The 19,428-nt window shown below is 40.9% G+C and overlaps 1 protein-coding gene across 2 annotated transcripts in view; it reads left to right on the top strand.

The window, feature by feature from the left end:
• Positions 1-19,428, top strand: part of Tmem131l (transmembrane 131 like) — a 136,280-nt gene that overhangs the window by 66,285 nt on the left and 50,567 nt on the right. For both annotated transcript variants that reach the window (XM_051199446.1, XM_051199445.1), the window contains exons 4-7: positions 894-962; positions 6,874-6,997; positions 7,845-7,961; positions 8,882-8,992. In XM_051199446.1, coding sequence (XP_051055403.1) covers positions 894-962; positions 6,874-6,997; positions 7,845-7,961; positions 8,882-8,992 — 421 coding nt within the window. The remainder of the gene's footprint in view (positions 1-893; positions 963-6,873; positions 6,998-7,844; positions 7,962-8,881; positions 8,993-19,428) is intronic.

The raw sequence follows: 19,428 nt of genomic DNA, 5'->3' as shown, positions 1-19,428 counted from the left end.
TATTGAATTGATCTATGGTCATTCACTTTACAAAATATTTATTTTTCTTTATGTATATAAGTGTTTTACTTGTATGTAAGCATATATGTATAGCATCTGGTGCCCAAAATCAGTCAAAAGGACAGTCAGATCCCTTGGAGCTGGAGTTAAAGATGGTGGAGTCACTGTGTAGGTGCTGGGAATTGAACCTGGGTCCTCTGTAAGAATAGCAAGTGTCCTTAACTTCTGATCCATCTCTTCAGCCGTGTGCCTTTTAAAGGGAAACGAGATCACAATATTGAGCAGCAAGTGTTAAAAACGTGACTTGCCATGTGAGATTTTATGTGATTCTTATTCTTAAAAATATATACCATATCTGTAATCCCAGCACTCAGGAGCTGAGACAAGAAATTTCCATGAGTTTGAGATCAGCCTGAGCTGCATAGTGAATTCCCAGACTCCTACACAGTGAGTCTTCATCTCAAACAAAAAGAAGCAAATAAAATCCAGACCTGTTTAGAGATTATGCCTGCCTGCAGGAGTTAGGCTGACTATGACACACTGATGTTTCTCTGTTGACCTTTACTCTAACAAATTTAGGTGCCAAATTTCCTTAAACCTACCTGACATAGATGCTTTTCTTTATTCTGGGTGTCTGAAGATAGGCCCGTTATCTACTAGTCATTAAGTGGGCCCCCATTTATGTCATCTTCATGCTGACAAGATCTTGATAAACGTTATATTAACTGTGAACTAAGAATGTCAAAAATTTTTGCAACTCTAGTTCAAATTTATCTGTAAGGAAATAAAATTATTTCTCTTGAATTTAAAGTCAATGGCCTACACACGACTGTAACATCCAAATTTTAAAATTACAGCAATTAATGTCTCTCTTCTTTTTTTTTGTCTTTTAGCTTCTCAGAGAAACTGTTTGTTGGGAAAGGCTTACATTTTCAGCCATCAGTTCTAGATTTTGGAATACAGTAAGTATCTTTTTATTATAATTCATTGTGTTTATATTTATATTAAGCATACCTTCTTAGATTTTTAATTATATATGTATGTGTTGGGGGTGTGGTTCTGTGCCGATGCCTACAGAGATCAGAAGAGAGCTTTGCACCCCCGAGGGGCTGGAGTTGTAGGCAGTTAGAGTTGCACAGTGTGGGTGCTGGGAACTGAGCTCTAGTCCTCTGCAAGAGCAACATGAGCTGATAACCACTGAGCCCTCTCTAGCTCCTGTTCTCAGTGTATCTTTTCTATGATGATATGTAGACAGTGTTATATGTTAAGCATATAAGCATGTCGATCCTAAGACTTGTTAAAGAAGTATTTTCATGAAAAGGAGAGTCCTTTCTTAATATTTTGTTGTTTATTAGGGATTGGAGTTTGGATCTTGTTAATGCCAGACATAAGCTTTACTATTGATCTGTACCATCAGCCCCACCGTTCTAGTTATTTAATGATATGTTTTATACTGTTTGATGGTGGCTAGGCTTCAGTAAGAAGTCAGTGTTAAGCCTTTGTTTTTCTGGAACAAGTTGGAATATCTTATAATAGGAAAATCGAGTACTAATGGTTTCTGAATTCTTTTAGGCCAGATGCATTTGTTTCCCTTTCCTGCTGTGCTTCCAGCCTAGAAGTTGTACTCTCTACGCAGTTATTCAGACTAATTGTGGACATTTAGGTAGAGAAGATGAGATGAGCTGAAAGAAGACTTGGTGTTAAGAACCATGAATTAAGAAACACAGGCTTTGGGATCACATGAAGAAGAGGAGGAGGAGAGGCTAGAGAGGAGGCAGCTTAGAACCCTGTGATGCAGTTCGAAATGTTAAAAACTGTTTACTAAGCTCCTTGTATGCATCTTCAAATTCGCCTCCTCGAAGCTCTCCTTAGGCTCACAGGGTCTGTTCCTCACCCTCTAGGAGGAGCTTTTGTGAGTTCAAGCAAAGCTGGGTGGAGTCACATGGGGATGAGTAAACACAAGGACCAGTGGGGTCTGGGGTGACTTTGTGCATTCATCTACCATTTTTGCCATTTCCTTCTAAGTTTCTGAAGGTTAGAACAATAGGGAAAGGCTGACTTGGAAATGAAATGTCTTGCTGAGCTTTTTAAAGGAAATTTTTCTAAAAGGAGGAAGAGGTAAAATTGTTAAGGTATTTTGCTGACTTTATAGACTCTAGGATTTAATTACTAATTATTTAATTAATGACAAAGGTGTTACACTGTAGCCCTGTTGGCTTGAAAGTTACAGAGTTCTGTCTATCTCTGCCTCCTGAATGCTGGGATTAAAGGCTTGTATTACCATGACCAGAGTATTTTGTATTGAATTACTATATTTTTATTTTTAGATAAGAGGAGAGGAGGGAAGGGACACTGAGGTTAGTATGGAAAATAAATTTTAAAAAGATGGAAGTAAACAAAATAAAACAAAAAGCGGAATTTATAATCATTTAACTGATAGTATAAGTAAGATGACTTATCACTGGCTTCAAATCTGAGAGACTGGTTTATACAAAGTTTTTGTTTTCCTTAAGAAAATGTGTGTGTGTGTGTGTGTGTGTGTGTGTGTGTTTGCAGGGCTACTTTAAAAACTATAGATTGGTTGGTATGATGAAATGGATCATGGTGAATGTAGCTAAAGTAGAAAAAGATTCAAATTATAGGATCTTGGCTGTCATTTACTCCATCAGAACATGAAATTCTAGAATTTGGTGCAGGAGACAGTGGTTCAGAGGGCTTGCTACTTTTTTCAGAGGACTTGGGTTCATTTCTAGCTCTCAAATGACAACTCACAACTGTCTATAATCCAGGGAATCAGACACTCCCTTCTGGCCAGGCACCAGCTAGCTATACATGTGGTGCCCATACATACATCCAGGCAAATACTCATATACATAAAATAAAAGTTTTTTTTCTTTTAAATTCTATAACCAGGCATGATGTGAAACCCACGAAGACTCAATAACTTAAAATAGTCTATAATCAGTGAGTATATGTATATATGTGTGCTGCGTTTCTCTTAATTAGCCACATGCATTAATCACTGATTCTGTTATCTAAAAACCATACTGAATGGCATATAAAGGCTTTGATTTGAAAAGGTTACTGATTTTTAGGCTTGAAATACTTTCAGAAAATTCAGTTAAGTTATATAATACTTTATAGTTTTTGGTATGTGTGTTTTATGTCATTTGATTTGTGTTGTTTTGTTATTTTGTTTTGTTTGAGATAGGGTCTCACTGTGTAGCCCTAGCTGGCCTGGACCTCAAGTGGACCAGGTTGGCCTCAGTCTTGTGGCAAATCTCTTGGTTCTGTCTTTGTAAAGCTTGTGTGCAGTACAGCAGCCTTCATCATTTGAGTTTGGGGCGAGTCCTGAAAGGGTAAGGTAGGCAGGTGTTATCTGAGCATGCATATCTCATTTTCTGATGTCTTTGTGCTTGAGCACGGGGCACAGAAGTTTACATATTTGTTGTGAAGAGCAGTGCAGTTTGCCAAGGGTCACTTACTCGGGGGGGGGGGGGCAAGCTATCACGTACGATGCTAGTTTTCATGGCAGTGAAATGTAGGCTGTCATTTTCTTGAGAGCTTGTTTGGAGGTTCTAGCAGGGGAGCGCAGCTACTCCTATACCCTTGACCCAAGACCTGTCCTCCTCTATTTGGGGAAGGTCGTCCTCTTCGACCCAGCGCACAGCTTCCAGAGCAATGCACATGGAGTGGTGAGGGAGGAAGGGGATACCTGCCTAACCAGCCAGATCAGCCGAATCAACCCTGGCAATCAGTGGAGTGACAGATGGCCCTCACATCAGTCTGTCATTTTCTTAAAGTTTAAAAAAAAAAAAGGACTCTTAAGACCAAACTTTAGTCTCATTTATAACACATTTTTAAAAACCACCTGTGTTTTCCTTGTGTTCACCTTGTTTTCACTGGCTACTTTATTGTTATCAGAACAGCAGTAGTCAGTAGCCAGTACATCTGGCTTGGTTTCCATTTCAGAAGCAGAATCAGGATCTTGTTGCTGCTTTCTCTCCTTTTTTTCCCTGGGAGCTTATTCCAAGGGTTAGCATCCTGCTGGTTCCAAGACTGGAAGTGCTAATCATTCATACATTTTCATCATTCTTTTGTCATATTAAATTAATAGATTATCTTCCAGTTGTCACTACTAAAGGAAATTCATACCCTTTTAGCACATGTAAAAATAGAATATTGAAAAGTAGACTAAAAATAGCCTGTGGTAAGGAGGCTTCTGTCTCAGCTGGGACCATAGCTGCAGCCACCCTGCTGTGAAAAAGGCACTACCCTTTCTCCTTAATGCAGCTCTCAGGGAGACATCTGTGTTCTTGGAAACCAGAACACTTATATTCAGCTATGTGAATAGTATGTAAGGCATTGGGGAATAAGTTTAAATGCTAAGTCTAAATAGCTTTGCTGGTTGGTTGGTACCTTTTACTAAAGCCACTGAAGCCTGTACTCAGTTATGGCAAGAAAGGCAGATATGAGCCCAGCTCTCTGACTGGTTTATTAGTGACCCTTATGTTTACAGTACGGTTTTTGTTGTTTGTTTTTGCTTTAGCTTTTTTGGCTTTGGTTTTTCAGGACAAGATTTCTCTGTGCAGTCTCTCCTGGAACTTGTTCTGTAGATCAGATTGGCCTTGTACTCAGAGATCTGTCTGTCTCTGCCTCTCAAGTGCTTAGGATTAAGGTGTATACCACAATGCCTGGCACTAAAAGATTTTTTTTAATTGAGTTATTTTGGGGGCTAGGGTGGTAGTTATCAGGTAAGAGTGCTTGCTGCTTTTCCAGAGGACCCAAGTTCAGTTCCAGCATCCATATTGGGCATCCCATAACCATCTGTTAAGTCCAGCTCCAGAAGATCTAACTCTGTGGATGTCCTCCCACAATGCACACTCTCTGGCATGCACTCACCCAGATACATACATACATACATACATACATACATACATACATACATGTAAATGAAAAACAGTAAATACAAGTTAAATACTAAAAGAACCAGGGCTTTAATCACACTGATGTATGTTTTATTTATAAGTGGGGGGGTTCTACACTATTTATTTAAAATACTCATCCAAATATATTAAAATCTTCCTATAGGATGAGCACTTAGAAAAGTAGCCACAAAAGCTGGGACAAGATGTCCAAACATTGAACAGAGAAACAACGTGCATATCGCTCTTACTCAAGTGACTTTCCTCTCTTTGAGGCAGAGTAACCCAGGCTGCTCTCAAGCCTATAGTGCTGTCCTCAAGCTTACAGTCCCACTAGGATAAATGGCACATTTCTATTATTAGAAAAAAATTGAACAGAATTAAAGAAATACAAGTATAACACATGAGGATTTTGTTTAAATTGGAATAGGTTTATTTTGGGGCCACACTGATAAGAACTGTGGGTATGGGTAGCTGGAAGAATGACTTGCAGGCTCTACTGTGCCCTAATTGAGCATTCAGTGCTAGATAGTAGCTATGTCTATGTCTATGAGATGGCCCAGGGGAGCTTGGAAGCCCCTGTACTGCGTGGTCCTCCTGCTAGGCTGCTAGCCAAAGCCTCGGGGTGATGGCCTTTCTATTAGAGCATTTCTGGGCGGTTGGTGGGAAGTTTTCCGATTGTGTAAACCATTCTGCCTGTATAGGTTTTTGTTTGTTGTTTTGCTTTTGAGACAGGACTTGTGAATCCCCTGCCTTAGCCTCTTGAGTACTCTCCTGCCATGCTGCATTCCTTGAAAACTTTCGTCCTCCTCTTTCTTCCTCTCTTTGAACTATCATGAAATTGTATTTGCCAAACAGTTCAGTATGAAAATGTACTTACCCCAATATTTAGAGTAGCTTAAATTAGGCCATTTGGAAGAAGGATGCGAACTTCTGTGCTGACCAATAGTCAGGTAAGCTGATTCTGAGGTTTTGGACGCTGTGGTTTGATTTCTTTGTATTGTTCTTTCACCATCTTCTTACATCTTTGATAGTCTTATGAGAAGAAAAAATTCCTTTGTTATGTCTGCCACCATTTGATTTCTGTGACAATCTTTTGTGCACACATCTCTTCAGCTTAGGAAGCAAGGCCTTGCTCCTGGTGTTTCCTTGGTGGCTCAGAGCAGCTTTAATGATGAATGCAGTTTCTTTTCTAAATATATCTTGCTAGTACATGCCAAACAAACATGAAAGCACTTAATAACCCAGATGTGCTGATTCCTTACAACACAGAAACAAATGGAGTGCTAGTATAGATGGTCATTATTAGGGTTAGAAAGATAAAGCCTTTTCCTCGGTTTTTAAAACTGTTATGTATTAAATGTTTTATTTCCAACAAGATTTAATAATTGTTCTGTTGTGAGAACTTTTTCCCAATAGAGGGGAGCTATGCAATGTCTATACCCGTCCTACTAAGGTCCCAATGACAAAGTTTGATTTCACCAAGGGGAACCAATAATTTATTGGGCTTACTTAACAGACCATGAATGAGGGCTTACTGACAAGAGCATGGATAACACTAGAGCAGCTTCACTGGGAGGTTCTTACCCAACATGGATGATAACACTGCCCCATGGCCGTGTAGATGGTGTCTCTTTCCTTTAAGTCTCTACAGCCTTTATACTCTAGCCCCTCTTCAGGGTCACATGCAACTATGAAGAATTATTTCCCCAGCCTCTCCTTCTGTGAGGGACTGTCAGCTGTCAACACACCCAGCTGTGATCTTCTGCAGCCAGACACAGCTGAACACATGATGATGGAGGCGTTTGGCCCTGAAAAATATATGGGCTAGAAATGTAGCTCAGTGGTATGCATGGCACCCTGGGCTCAGTCTTTAGGAAAAAAAAAATAGTATATATGAGTGATACTGATAATTGCAAGGATCTTGCCTTTTTGTTTCCCCAACCAGGTTGCTGGGACATCCTGCAGCGAAGCTTCTGTACGTGTACAACCCCAGCAGGGATAGCGAGGTTGTGGTGAACTCAGTGTTTACAGCTGCTGGACATTTTCATGTTCCTCCTGTTCATTGCAGGGTGAGTGTTGATATCTGCTTTTCCTGATACCCATATTTCCATTTTCTAGGTTTTTGTTTGCTTTATCCATAGTTTTTGTGGCTCTGGATACCTAATGGAGAAACATGTTTAAAGAAACTGTAGTAATGTATGTATATTTAGCATGGCTTTATTTTATCATGGCTAGAGAAAGTTTCTATTATTGATCTTAAGATTGACATGGATGCTGAGACATCAGTAACTAGTGCTGGGTTTATAGATGTACCATCTCAGGCCTTCTTACAAAGCCAGGACTCCTTGTGAGCAGGGCTTCTGCAGTTAACTCTTATCTCAGCAAAGCTGCAGACCTTAGTCTTCTGTAGTTTTTCAGTGACCTTGAACCTCTTTAAGCTTTTACTTATTTTGATTACTAGATCTACTTGATGTTACAATGTTCACAAGGAAATGTTAATGGAGAAGCCCTTCCACATTTGGTTCATGGTTGGTTTGGTTTCTGTGGATAAACACTGTGCCTGGGTTTTGGTTATAGGTCAACATGTTTAATAATAAATCTATACATGTGTACATCATCCTCTATATGTAAATAGAAAGGGTGCTGTGTTAGCTAAAGCCAAGTGAGCATGTAGGTGTGAGGAGGAGAGAGTAGAAAGGTAAGGCACACAGCTCACTCTGGAGTGACAGCACTGGGCAGTTACTTGCCATGAGTGGCAGTCTGCTCTTAGCGTGCCGGAGATGATTAGTTGGGAGAGAATCAGGCTTTGGGATGCTGATAAAGGTACAGGATGCACAAGGAACTATTTGCAGAAGTAGTCAAAAGGAAAATCTGTGAACACTCCTCCAGAGGGCAAGCTATGTACTGTCCTTTCAGGTAATCCCAGCAATGGGGAGAACATCCTTCAGAATTATTTTCTTACCTACTGAAGAAGGAAGCATTGAAAGTTCTTTATTTATTAATACCTCTACACATGGCGTCCTTTCCTATCATGTAAGTAATGCTCTCTCTCTTTGTTTTTTTTTTTTTTTTTTGAGACAGGGTTTATCTGTATTGCTTTGGAGCCTGTTCTGGAACTAGCTCTTTAGAACAGGCTGGCCTCGAACTCACAGAGATCCGCCTGCCTCTGCCTTCTGAGTGCTGGGACTAAAGTCATGCGCTAGCAACGCCCAAGTAACTTTTCTTTTTGCCACATAATTTGCCTTTTGATTTAGAGAACATGACTTTTTTTTTTTTTTTTAAAGGACTCTTGGAGAGATTTCTACTGTCTCACATCATTAAACTATCACCTAGAGTGTTGCTAAATCAATCAACTTCCACCCTTCTACTTTGTGTACCATAGAACCTTCCCTGCAGCCTGATAAATCTTGGGTCTTTGAAATGTGTTAGAATGAAGTAAAAGCTATCGACCATACACTTTTCTAGAATAAAATCTAGCAGGGTCTTCTTCTTCAGACGTGAGAGGGGTGTGCTAAGGGCAGCTCTGACACTTTGCCTACTTACACTTGCTCAGGCATATTTCTGGTGAAGAGATGCTGCCATGTGTGTGCAGTCCATTCCTGGGATCTGCACATTCATACCACTACTCAAATCAAAGTACTGGGAAGTGTACATAAAAAATCATTTTGCTGGTGTTCACAGAACAGGGATATTAACCAAAGTGTGGTACCTGGGTCATGTTGAAGATATGGTGCTTGGGAATTTAAGCATCCACTTTGGTTATATGTGCTTAATTCTCACCAGATTCCATTAAACACATTAATCTCACATCAGAAGAGGTATCCCTATGAGGAGTTTTGCATCATGAAGAACATGTAGTTTTTCTGTAGATGAGGATAGACATGTGGGTCAGCAGGTGCATGCAGACAGGCATTCTCAACTGACAGAGGCATGCTTCTCTTGCTTTCCTACAGGTATCTGGAGTGGGCACTCGCAGAGTCTCTACAGAAGGGTCTGCGGAGCAACTGCCGAACGCATACTTTCTGCTTCCGCAGGTCCAAAGTATTCAGCTTTCACAGACACAGGTCATTTTAACAGAACTACTTTGAACTAACTTGTAGAGTATGCACAACCTGTTCTGTTTGTCATGGTCATATTAGGGTTTGACTCTTTATTTAGAAAAGTCTTGAAATATGGAAATAATAGATTCAAAGTTAATGAATGAAATCTGTGCACCTCTCTTTCTCTCTCTCTCTCTCTCTCTCTCTCTCTCTCTCTCTCTCTCTGTGTGTGTGTGTGTGTGTACACACTTTACCTGACGATGGCAGGGTCTCATTTATGCTAATAAGCAAATGGTTCTGTGTTTCTTTCTTGTTAACCATTGGGCCACGTGCTCATGTTTCTTTATTTTCCTTGTTGTCCATCCATTTCCTTGGACTATGATTTCATGATGAGGCTGTGGTCATAAGCCACGAGCTGTTTTACAGGGCTTGTTAAATCTTCCTGGCTGCTTTTCAGGAAGACAGAAAGAACCACCATCAGTGACAAGCCTCCAAAGATGTTTACCATCCTTTTCCTCTCTCTGATTCCTGTCCTATCTGGATATGGTTTATGGGAGGGAAACACTTAGTTTTGTTTTGTTTTTTTTTTTTTTTTTTTTTTTTTTTTTTTTTTTTTTTTGGAGACAGAGACTTGCTATGTACCCCTGGTTGGCCTGGAACTTGCTATGTAGACAGATCAGCCTGACTTCACACTCATAGAGATTTGCCAGCCGAGATAAAGGGCATGCACCACCACACCTTGCAGGAGGCATGTTTTTATGTTTTAGCAGTTCTATGCAATTGAAAATTATTCACATTTCATTAGCAGCTTATACAGCTGGTCCCTGCTTTAGTACTTAGCTCTCTTTTTCCCAAACTATGCCTATCCGTGACCTGCGTAAAACCTTTCAGTGCATGCCTTTAGGTGTTCAAACTTATACCTAGTCCTCAGCTTAACGTGCAGTCCTTGCCCCGGTTATGTAAGGCGAGTGAGTACTGTGCTCCTGAGGGACAGCCTCCAACCCTGGCTTCTGGCTCCTCAGTCGCCTTGCGCACTGCCTCTGTCCTCTCACGTTGTTGTGCTAACCTCATCTGGTGTTTATGTATGCCATTTCTCCTGCCACATGTTCCGCGCTCCTGCAGTTTCCTCAAGCCTCTCCTCCTCTCTTCTCTAGGTTGCCCTTACTTCAGCCTCTTTCAACTCGGATTTTTTAAGATCCCTGTCCTCTCTTCCCATCCTGGCTCAGCATCTTCATTAGAATGTAGTAGTACTGTGTTCCTTCCCTTTAGAGCACACATGTTGTGGGGGTGAACAGGGGCTAAGAGCACTTGCTATGCAAGCATGAGGGCTTGAGTTCAAACCCTCAGTACCCACTTAGACAACCAGGCATGTCCATGTGCTTGTGGCCACAGTGTTGTGGAGATGGTGACAAAGATATCACTGGGGCTTGCTGCCCCCACCCCACCCTAGCTCCGGGTGTTGTGAGTGTCGTCCCCCCACCTCCAGTTGGAAGATGTGATACAGGGCACCTGGCATAAACCTCTGGCATCTGTATATACATCAGTGTACATATTCATGCATAGATACATTCTCCTATAATACACATACAACACACACATGCACACATGCCCATATAGTGTCGTCAGTTGTAATCACCACTCTGAGCTTTGTTCCATGCTCCATGAAAGCAGTGAGGTCGAATTCAGATTTCTAGGAGAGGCTCCTTTTACCTGACCAGGTGGCTGTGGTGAGGTCTGCAGGGTCAGGTAGCTTGCTCTGTGCTGTCCTCACTGGGCGGGTTTCTGGTGCCCCTTGCCCTGTGGCTTGCATTGGTGATCGTGACTTGGGTTTTCTTGATCTTTGTCTCTGTTCTAGCAGATACAGGTTGAGCATCCCTAGTACAAAAATATGAAATACAAAGTATTCAAAAATCCCACACTGTTTGAGGTGGACATGATATTCCCAGTGGGAAATTTCATACATGATCTCACATAATTGTTTACAGTCAGAATACATACACACTAAAAATATTGTATGATCTCTGTTATGTGATAAGTACATAAAGCATAAGTAAATGCCATATTTAAACTTGGGTTCCTTCCCTGATGCATCATTTTATGAATATGCAAATATCTCAGAACTCAAAATGGCCCTAACCTAAAATGCTCTAACCCTATACATTTGGAAAAGTGGAATTTGAACCTATTCATGACTTTCTGCCATTTTTCTTTTGTGCCTTTTTATTGAATAGTCTTACTGGTGTATAAGCAAAACTGTAAAATCTGTCTAGCAATTCTCGTTGTGTTTAGTGTAGTCACAAAGGTGTGGACTGCCATCGCTCTGATCCTGAAATGGTTTCCTTGTTTCAGGCACTGGGAGCTGTGTGTGAGGGGTGCAGTAAAGAAATTGCCCCAATGGCTGCTCCCATATTAGGGAGGCTTTTTTTGTGAATAAGAGAGACCATCCAGAAACTTCTGGAAGAGTCTAGAGCAGAGAGAAAAGAAAGCAGACTGGATATGACCAGGGTTATCTGCAAGATAAGCAAGAACACTGAAGAGAATAGTGGAGACAGAGAGAGATACTGACTAATGGGGAGAGAGAGAGAGAGAGAGAGAGAGAGAGAGAGAGAGAATAGTAGAGATAGAGAATAATGGAGATAGCAGAGACAGATAGTGGATGCAGGTGTGGCAGCTTTGAGACGTCTGACAGGTACTTGTGAATAGGGACTGAGTGAGCCTGGAAGCTAGCATGGACTTTAATATGCCATCATAGATATATGTCAATAGAAAGATGTATGTCCCTTCTGCCAGAGTCAAGGGAAATGACTCCTTTGGGGGACTGGGAACCTAGTTCACAAATTCCTGGCTTTTCTCCTAACTACCAGCAATACTTCTATAGTCCAGCTGAACTTATTTCTGGATATATGGACTGCCTGAGACCTAAGAGTAGGTCTTATCTCTGGATTTGTCTATTCTACACATTTCACGTAGAGGAAATATCAATCTTTTGTGATTGGCATCTGTCCCTTAACACTTCCTAAGTTTCATTTACATCATTCCTTCAAGTTATCGAATAGTACGTATATATGAGCAACATCACACTATGTGTAACTTCATCAGTTCATAGACATTTGAGTTGTTTTTTTAGCAGGTATGAATATCATTGCTGTAGGTATTGTTTGTAAGTTGGTGTGGAAATATCTTTTGTTCACTTGGATTTTGTCTTAGCTTGCTTTCTACTACTTTGATAAGCACTGACCAAAAGCAACCTGGGGAGGAAAGGGTTTATTTAAGCTTACAACTTGTAGTCTGTCATGAAGGGAAGTCAGGGTAGGAAAACAACACAGGAAACCTGTTACGAGTAGATTTTTTTCTGTAGCCGGTCTGGTCCCACCGCCACGCCCCAAATAACGCACAGAGACTCTGTATTAGATATAAATGCTGTTGGCCGGTTACTTGTTTCTTATTGGCTAGCTCTGTCGTAAGTATTAACCCATTTCTATTAATCTAAGTATTTTCACATGGTCTCATCTTACCGGAGAGTGGGCCCGGACCTCTGTTCTCTCCAGTCTCTACATGCTGACTCCTCCCTACTACTTCCTCGAATCCTCCTTGTCTCCTAGTCCCGCCTATCTTGCTTTCCTATTGGCCAACAGTGCTTTATTCATTAACCAGTATGAGAAACATATTTACAGAATGACATCTCCCATCAGAAACTAGAGGCAGGAACTGAAGCAGAGACCATGGAAGGGTGTTGCTTACTGGCTTGTTCTTCGTGGCTTGTACAGCTTTTCTCCACACCTAGGGCCAGCCCAGGTGCAACACCGAATATAGTGGCTTGAGCTTTCTCACATCAATCATTAATCAAGCAAATTCACAGATATGCCTGTATGCTACTCTGATTAGGGTACCTTCTTAATTGAGGTTCCCTCTGCCCAGATGACTTACCTTATGCCAAGTTGACAAAAACAAACAACAAACAAACAAACAAAAAACCACTAACCAACACAGATGTATACCTGAAAGTGCAATTTTGTTAAGTCATATATTTTTAGGAACTGTCAAAGCTTTTAAAAAGTGTTATCATTGTGTTACAGTGGTATCAGCAACATTCTTCATCAACTTTGCTAATACTTCTTACCTTTTATCTGGTATCTTTTAAAAACAGCTATCCTAATCGGTGGGAAGTCCCTTGATTTGCATTTCCATAATGACTAAGTCAAGAATTGAAATTTGTGTATCACGTTTGAGGAAGTATCTTCATATAGCTTGCCTTCCCTTTAACAAATGAATTATTTTGTGTGGTGGGGTTAGATCATTAAGGTGTTCTCTCCTTGTACTATATGGGTTTGGGGGAATTAAACTTAGCCTTCAAGTATTGATGTAGCTCAATGTCCCCTCCTTTTTTTATTTGTTTGTTTAAACAGGGTTTTATGTAGAACAGGCTAGTTTTGAAACTCCTTATATAGCCAAAGATGGCCTTGATCTTACCTTTATCTCTAGAATGCTGGAATCATGTGTGCACCACACCCCATGTATAGTGCTAGGAGCACACCAAAGGCTTTCTGTAAGGCAGACAAGCATTTGTTGTAACTAAGTTATATCCCTCTTCCTTTTCCTCATTTTTAAGTTGTGTTGTCTTTTTGTTTGTGAGAAGTATAAGCTCTCTTTGTCCTAGAGGTTTGACTTTTATCCAAGTTCATGATTTGTAGTTTCTCAACTCTGTAGATCAACTCTCTGCCAGTTCCCAAATAACCTACATGGAGACTTAATATTAATTAATATGCTTGGCCAATAGCTTAGGCTTGTCTTCAGCCAGCCCTTACAACTTAAATTAACCCATTTTTCTTAATCTGTGTGCTGCCTGGAGGCTCATTTACTCCATTTATGACTTCCCACGTTTCTTCTTTCGCTTCTGGCTCTCAAGTCCTCCGACTCTGTCCTCCTTCTTCCGTACATTCTATCTATCCTGCAAATCCTGCCTAGCTGTTGGCCAATCAGGTTTTTATTAACAGTGAGAGCAACCCATTTTCACAGTGTACAGGAGGTTTATTCCATGCAGTACTCTTTGAAGCCCAAAAGATACAGTTTGATAAAGTCCAATTTATCTGCCCCCCCCCCAACTGTGGTTAGTTACATTTTTCAGATCCCATCTAAAAGATCCAAGATTGTAAACATTTACTCCTATGTTTTAAGATTTTTGCAGTTTATATTTGTTTATGACCAATTTGACTTCAGTTTTGTATGTGGTGTGAGGAAGATTTCTATACTCCAGGAGCCCCCGCAAGTCCCACCTGTCAAAAGGCAGGGTGCTCCCACACTGAGTTATCTTCATGTTCTTGTCAACGCTACAATCGTTTCTCTTTTCTGAATTGGAGATTTTCTCCTTTGCTTTTTGTGTACATGGGGATTCGTGGCTTTGCTTAAGTCAGCCCTCCATCATCAGTCAGTCCATCCGTCGGTCAGCAGATAGTTCTTCAATGTCCCAGGGAATATTTGGGCTGTGAACAAAGTGCAAGGCCTCTACTCTTTTGCTGAATGGATTTTGAAGTTTGTAGGCAAAACCTTGTCAGAAGGCAGGAGCTATATCCAGTTCAGATATCTGAAGGGGTTTCTCAGTAGGCTATTTCACTTTCTCTTCTATTAGTCACAATTAGGAAAAGAAAATTCTTAAAACGTTTTTCAGGCCTTATTATATACCTTAGTAAAATCCTACAAAGTTTAAACCTAAGAAGTAACCATGGAATTCCTGAAAACATAGTCCTATTGTAACATTTTTTATAATTTAGCTGTTTGCTTGTGTGTGTACTGCCCATGTTTGTGGGCTGTTGCCAGCTGTGCTTGTCAGAAGTAAAGTCTTTAGTTCCATTATGAAGATACTGTCTTGAGATTTTACTTCTGCCAGTGTTGCTCAGCTTACCTCAGGTGGAGAGTTGTGTGTAGGTCACAGTTCTGGGTGTCCCGCACTCAAGGCGGTATTGTTTCCATCTTCGTTTTTTCTGGTATCAGACCTAAAAGTGCCTCATGCACAGCTAAAAGAGTGAGGTGTCTAGACAAAAGTAAGTGCATTATCAACTTTAAAAAACATGTTTCTTTAGTTCCATTGGAAGAGAGGTAACTTCATTTTGTTTTAAGGAGATAAGTGAAGAAATAAAATTATTTTACATGTGTCAATTAAGTTATATAAAAACTGCAAAAAGGATGATAGAGTGATTTAAAAATATTTTCAGTATAATAAGAGACTCAATGTGTGTATGTGTGTGTGTGGGGGTGAGGTGTGTCACAGTGTGGGGTAGGTAAGTAATGTGTGTCACCATGGTAATGTATCTGTTACATACAGTGGGGGGAGTAGAAAGCTCCTTACTTAGCTTTGTTAAAATGCAAGGCCATCCCTAGCTAGGTCCCAGTGGTCCTCTCCATTCTTGGAGCTCCTGTCTCATCCTCTCCATCCTTGGAGCAAGCTCCTGCCTCTCTCCTCTGAGTTCCTCTTCCTTCCTAGAGTACACCATCCTTTTCTACCAGCTCCTATTCATTAGCTTTTACACTATTCTAAGTGTCCTAATTCCATAGTTCAAGACCCAGTTCAAAAGTAAGTTCCTTCCCCAGGTCAGCCCGGTGGCTGCTCTCCTTGGCACTGGATCCACACCCTGCTATAATACTCTCCCTCCTGCTCTTCCATGGGGCTCTCTGGGACAGGGCCCATTTTGTCTTTTTTAGAATGTCCATATCAACTCTCTATGTAGTGCATTGAAGGCCCCAGAGTTTTAAATAGATGGTTGAGTCAATGGGAATTTGAGCTGAGGTCCCCAAATAGCACATCTGGCAGTCACTCCATCCAGGGTAGCAGAGTTTCACCTGTTTACTGCACCAGCAGGGCTGACCTTCAGCATACTTACACCGCAGCAGGCAGCAGTGCTCTTATTTTAGCGATCATTGGAAGGACTTAGAGCTTAAATTAACTGATTAGAGGTCAGAATTAGAGCTAGGATTGCAAATGACAACTGAGTATGATTTAATTTTTCCCCCAAATGTTTTAAATGTCATAATGATTTTCCTCTATATTGAATTTTTCATGACACAGGAAAGAAAAATGCCAATAAATTTTTTTGCAACATTTTTTATTATGGCAACAAAATAGAGACAGTTTAAAGCTCCACAGTGGAAAAAGAATTTGACCAATTGAATTGTCAGCTTAGCAGGGTATTAGAACTGCTTCCAGACTACAACTAGGAGGTCCATGTGGAAATATTCGGCAAATGTGCAATGCCCAAGGGTGACTGTGGGTTCTGGTGATGTAGCTTTGTGGTGGGTACAATGTGTGAATTTTGTGTTAGCTCACAAGGCTATATACTTTTGTTGTTTATGTCCTAATTCGGTTTCTGTTGCTGCAATAAACATCATGGCCAAAAGCAAGTTGGCTGACGTATCCTGAGTCCACTGAGGGAAACTAAGGCAGGAACCTGGAGGCAGGAACTGATACAGAGGCCATGGAAGGATTGCTGCTTACTGGCTTACTTCTCATGACTTGCTTGACCTATTTTTGTTTTGTTTTGTTTTTGTTTAATACCATCCTGGACCACCTACTCAGAGATGTGGCATTGCCCACAGTGAGCTGAACCCTCAATATCAATTATTAATATAACACATAGCTTGCAGACTTGCCTACAGGCCAGTCTGATGGGGACATTTTCTCACTTGAAGTTCCCTTTCCCCAGATAACCCTAAGTTGTGACAAGTTACAAAAAAGTAATGAGTATAATTTATTTGCATTTCTTAATAATTAAAATATGAATATATTATTGCCTCTTCCTACCTTCCTTCTAGCCCCTTTCAAATCTATGGGCTCTTTTTCTCTAGTGTTACTGATAAACCTATAGATACATACACAAATATATCTGTATGACATGCTGAGCCTGTTTAGTTTTGCTTGTATGTATGCTGTCAGAACTTATTACCTGGTATAACTATTTAGGCGGCTTATCCCTAGGGAAGACCAGCTCTTCCTCTCTCAGCAGTCACTAATTGCCTATAACTCTTTGTCTAGGGGTTGTGCCCCATGAAATACTTAAAAAATTTTTTTCTTCAGTATCTTTTTGGATTGGGGTTGCTCACATGTGGAGAATGGTATTGTCAAAAGCAATTTTCGAAGCATGTGTTATCCCAGTATCCACCATTTGCCTGAAAGGCCAAAACAAGCTTAAATTTTTGGAACCACTGTAGAATAGTGATTGTTTAAAAGACAATTATAAAGTAATATGGGAAACTTGGAGAAGTTGCAATTAATAGGAATTTTAGCACATAGTTGTACTGTATGTATGTGGATGTATGTACACATTTGTGCATAGTAACATCCTATTGTCTAAAGAGAGTATGTTTTCAGGATATGCTGTAATCAGAAAAATTATGAATTTGTAAGGAAACATGTTAAACACTAGAGACATGAAAAGTGGAGGGTGGAACTGAGGGAGGATGGATTTGAGCAATGTTTGGTGTGTGTGTGTGTGTGTGTGTGTGTGTGTGTGTGTGTGTGTAATGTCACACTACATACCACTGATATAAACACAATTAGTATGTATTACCGAAGATATTACAAAGCACAGCCACACATATGGAAAAGGTCACCATTAATAATACCTGTTGTCTTCTGTGATTTTCTGTTTTGTGTGTGGATGAGGGATAGCTCTCCATCAGTGGTCATGTTGCTGAACTGCATGATGAAGAGGCTTTCTTGGGATGTGTTACTCATAATATACCTCTGGCCAGGACGTCTTAGCCTTTTAGAACTGGCTTGGCCTTTGCTGTTGATACATGATGTCAAGCCTCATGCCTGCCAGGAACAGGTGCTGGAACCTCATGGGAGTGTGTCCAAGTTGTTGCTGTTGGATAGTTACCTTCATGGATGCTGATCCCTGTCAGTTTAGTATGACGGTGGAGTAGGGGAAGTGGCTAAATCAGTGTGGGGAAGGAGACATGAGAGAGACTTTTTCCACTCACAGTTAGGCAAGGGAGAAATGGAAAGGGCACATTTCCCTTCAAAATGTGCTTCACAAACACATTTACAATATGGAGGGGGACACACAAACTGGGGAAAGTTTAAGGGCCCCATAGTGGTTTTAATTTCCTGGCTGTTGTATATAGCAGGGAAAGGTCAAGGGTCCCCAGATCTTCTGATTGTCTTATGTGATTAGCAGAGTGGAATGAACAGTTTCCTGAAACCCTTCTATGGTTTAGATAAGGTATGTTTATATGTTTTTCTCTGCTAGGTTATAAACTACGTCAAGCTTCATGTCTGGCAGTATTATGTGTACTATATTGATGGAATAATAATTGAATTCACTAATAGATAGTTAAAATATTGAAAGGAAATTATAAGCTGCTTATGAAATTACAGTTGTTTTTTAAATGCTTTCAAATATTCATTTGTGTTAGAATATTGCAGGAACTTTGGTTAGAAGGCTTGCTTCCTCGATGACACTGCCTGTCTTTTCTGACCAGTTCTGAACCTGCTGCATGTGAAGAACCAGCGTTTAGAAAGCTAGGCATGGTTGGACCAGGCGTAGTGGAGGATGCCTTTATCTCAGCACTCAGAAGGCAGAAGTCTGAATTCCAGCCAAGACCCTACCTCAAAAATAGAGGGGGTGGGGAGAAGAAAGCCAGTACTGTGGTCCTGGAGAGCCTGGAGTTAAAGGTTTGAGGCCAACCTGGGCTACATAGTGAACCTCTTGTCTCAAACAAAGTCAAACACAAAGAATTAAGAATTAGAGAAGAAAAGAACATCTTAGCATATTTATATGACTGAGGCATGTTCTCCTTTAATATCTGCGATAAGGTACCCTCTCCCTGTCCCCAGATTAGGCCACCTGGGCCAGTGAGGGGCATTCTGCAGCTGAAGAACAGATTCCCTCATTCTGACATAGAGAAGGGAAAAGTCACCTGGTCTCCCCTACAGTACATAACTAGAAACCACTCTGCTCATAAGTAGGAACCACTCTGCCTCCTGGGAAGGCAGCCATGTCAAGAGGACCGAAGAGCCAGGGAAGCAATTCTTGTAATACTCCTTTGGTTATATAGCCTTGGGCCAGTTGGCATACTGTGAAGCTGGAGGAGACAAGGCCATGGCTTTCACTTCCTGTGCCTGCCTGCAGCCTCAGAAGCAGCCCCCTTCCTTGTCTTTGTACTAGAAAAATCCACTGGGCATGCTGAAAGTGACAATATACGAATGCTTGTTTCCTTGTCTTTCCACTTTCCAGATCCTCAGCTGTGATTTCTAGGAGAGCTCGTGCGTTCTATACTGGGGTCACATCACAGCATTAAGACATTGCTACAGAGGCTGCCTTGCCCTATCCAGATATGTGTGGTGCTAGTGGGTAATGAGAAGAACCCTCAGACCTTATCACCTGCACAGTAATCATGGTTCTGGGTCATAGGAATGTCAACTAACCTTTTTGTGCCTCAGTTTATCCTTGAAATAGTAGTGGTCC

Source organism: Phodopus roborovskii, unplaced genomic scaffold (assembly GCF_943737965.1).
Source record: "Phodopus roborovskii unplaced genomic scaffold, PHOROB, whole genome shotgun sequence".
NCBI lineage: Eukaryota > Metazoa > Chordata > Mammalia > Rodentia > Cricetidae > Phodopus > Phodopus roborovskii.
The sequence above is the reverse complement of the archived record's forward strand: the minus strand, read 5'-3'. Positions and strand labels throughout refer to the sequence as shown.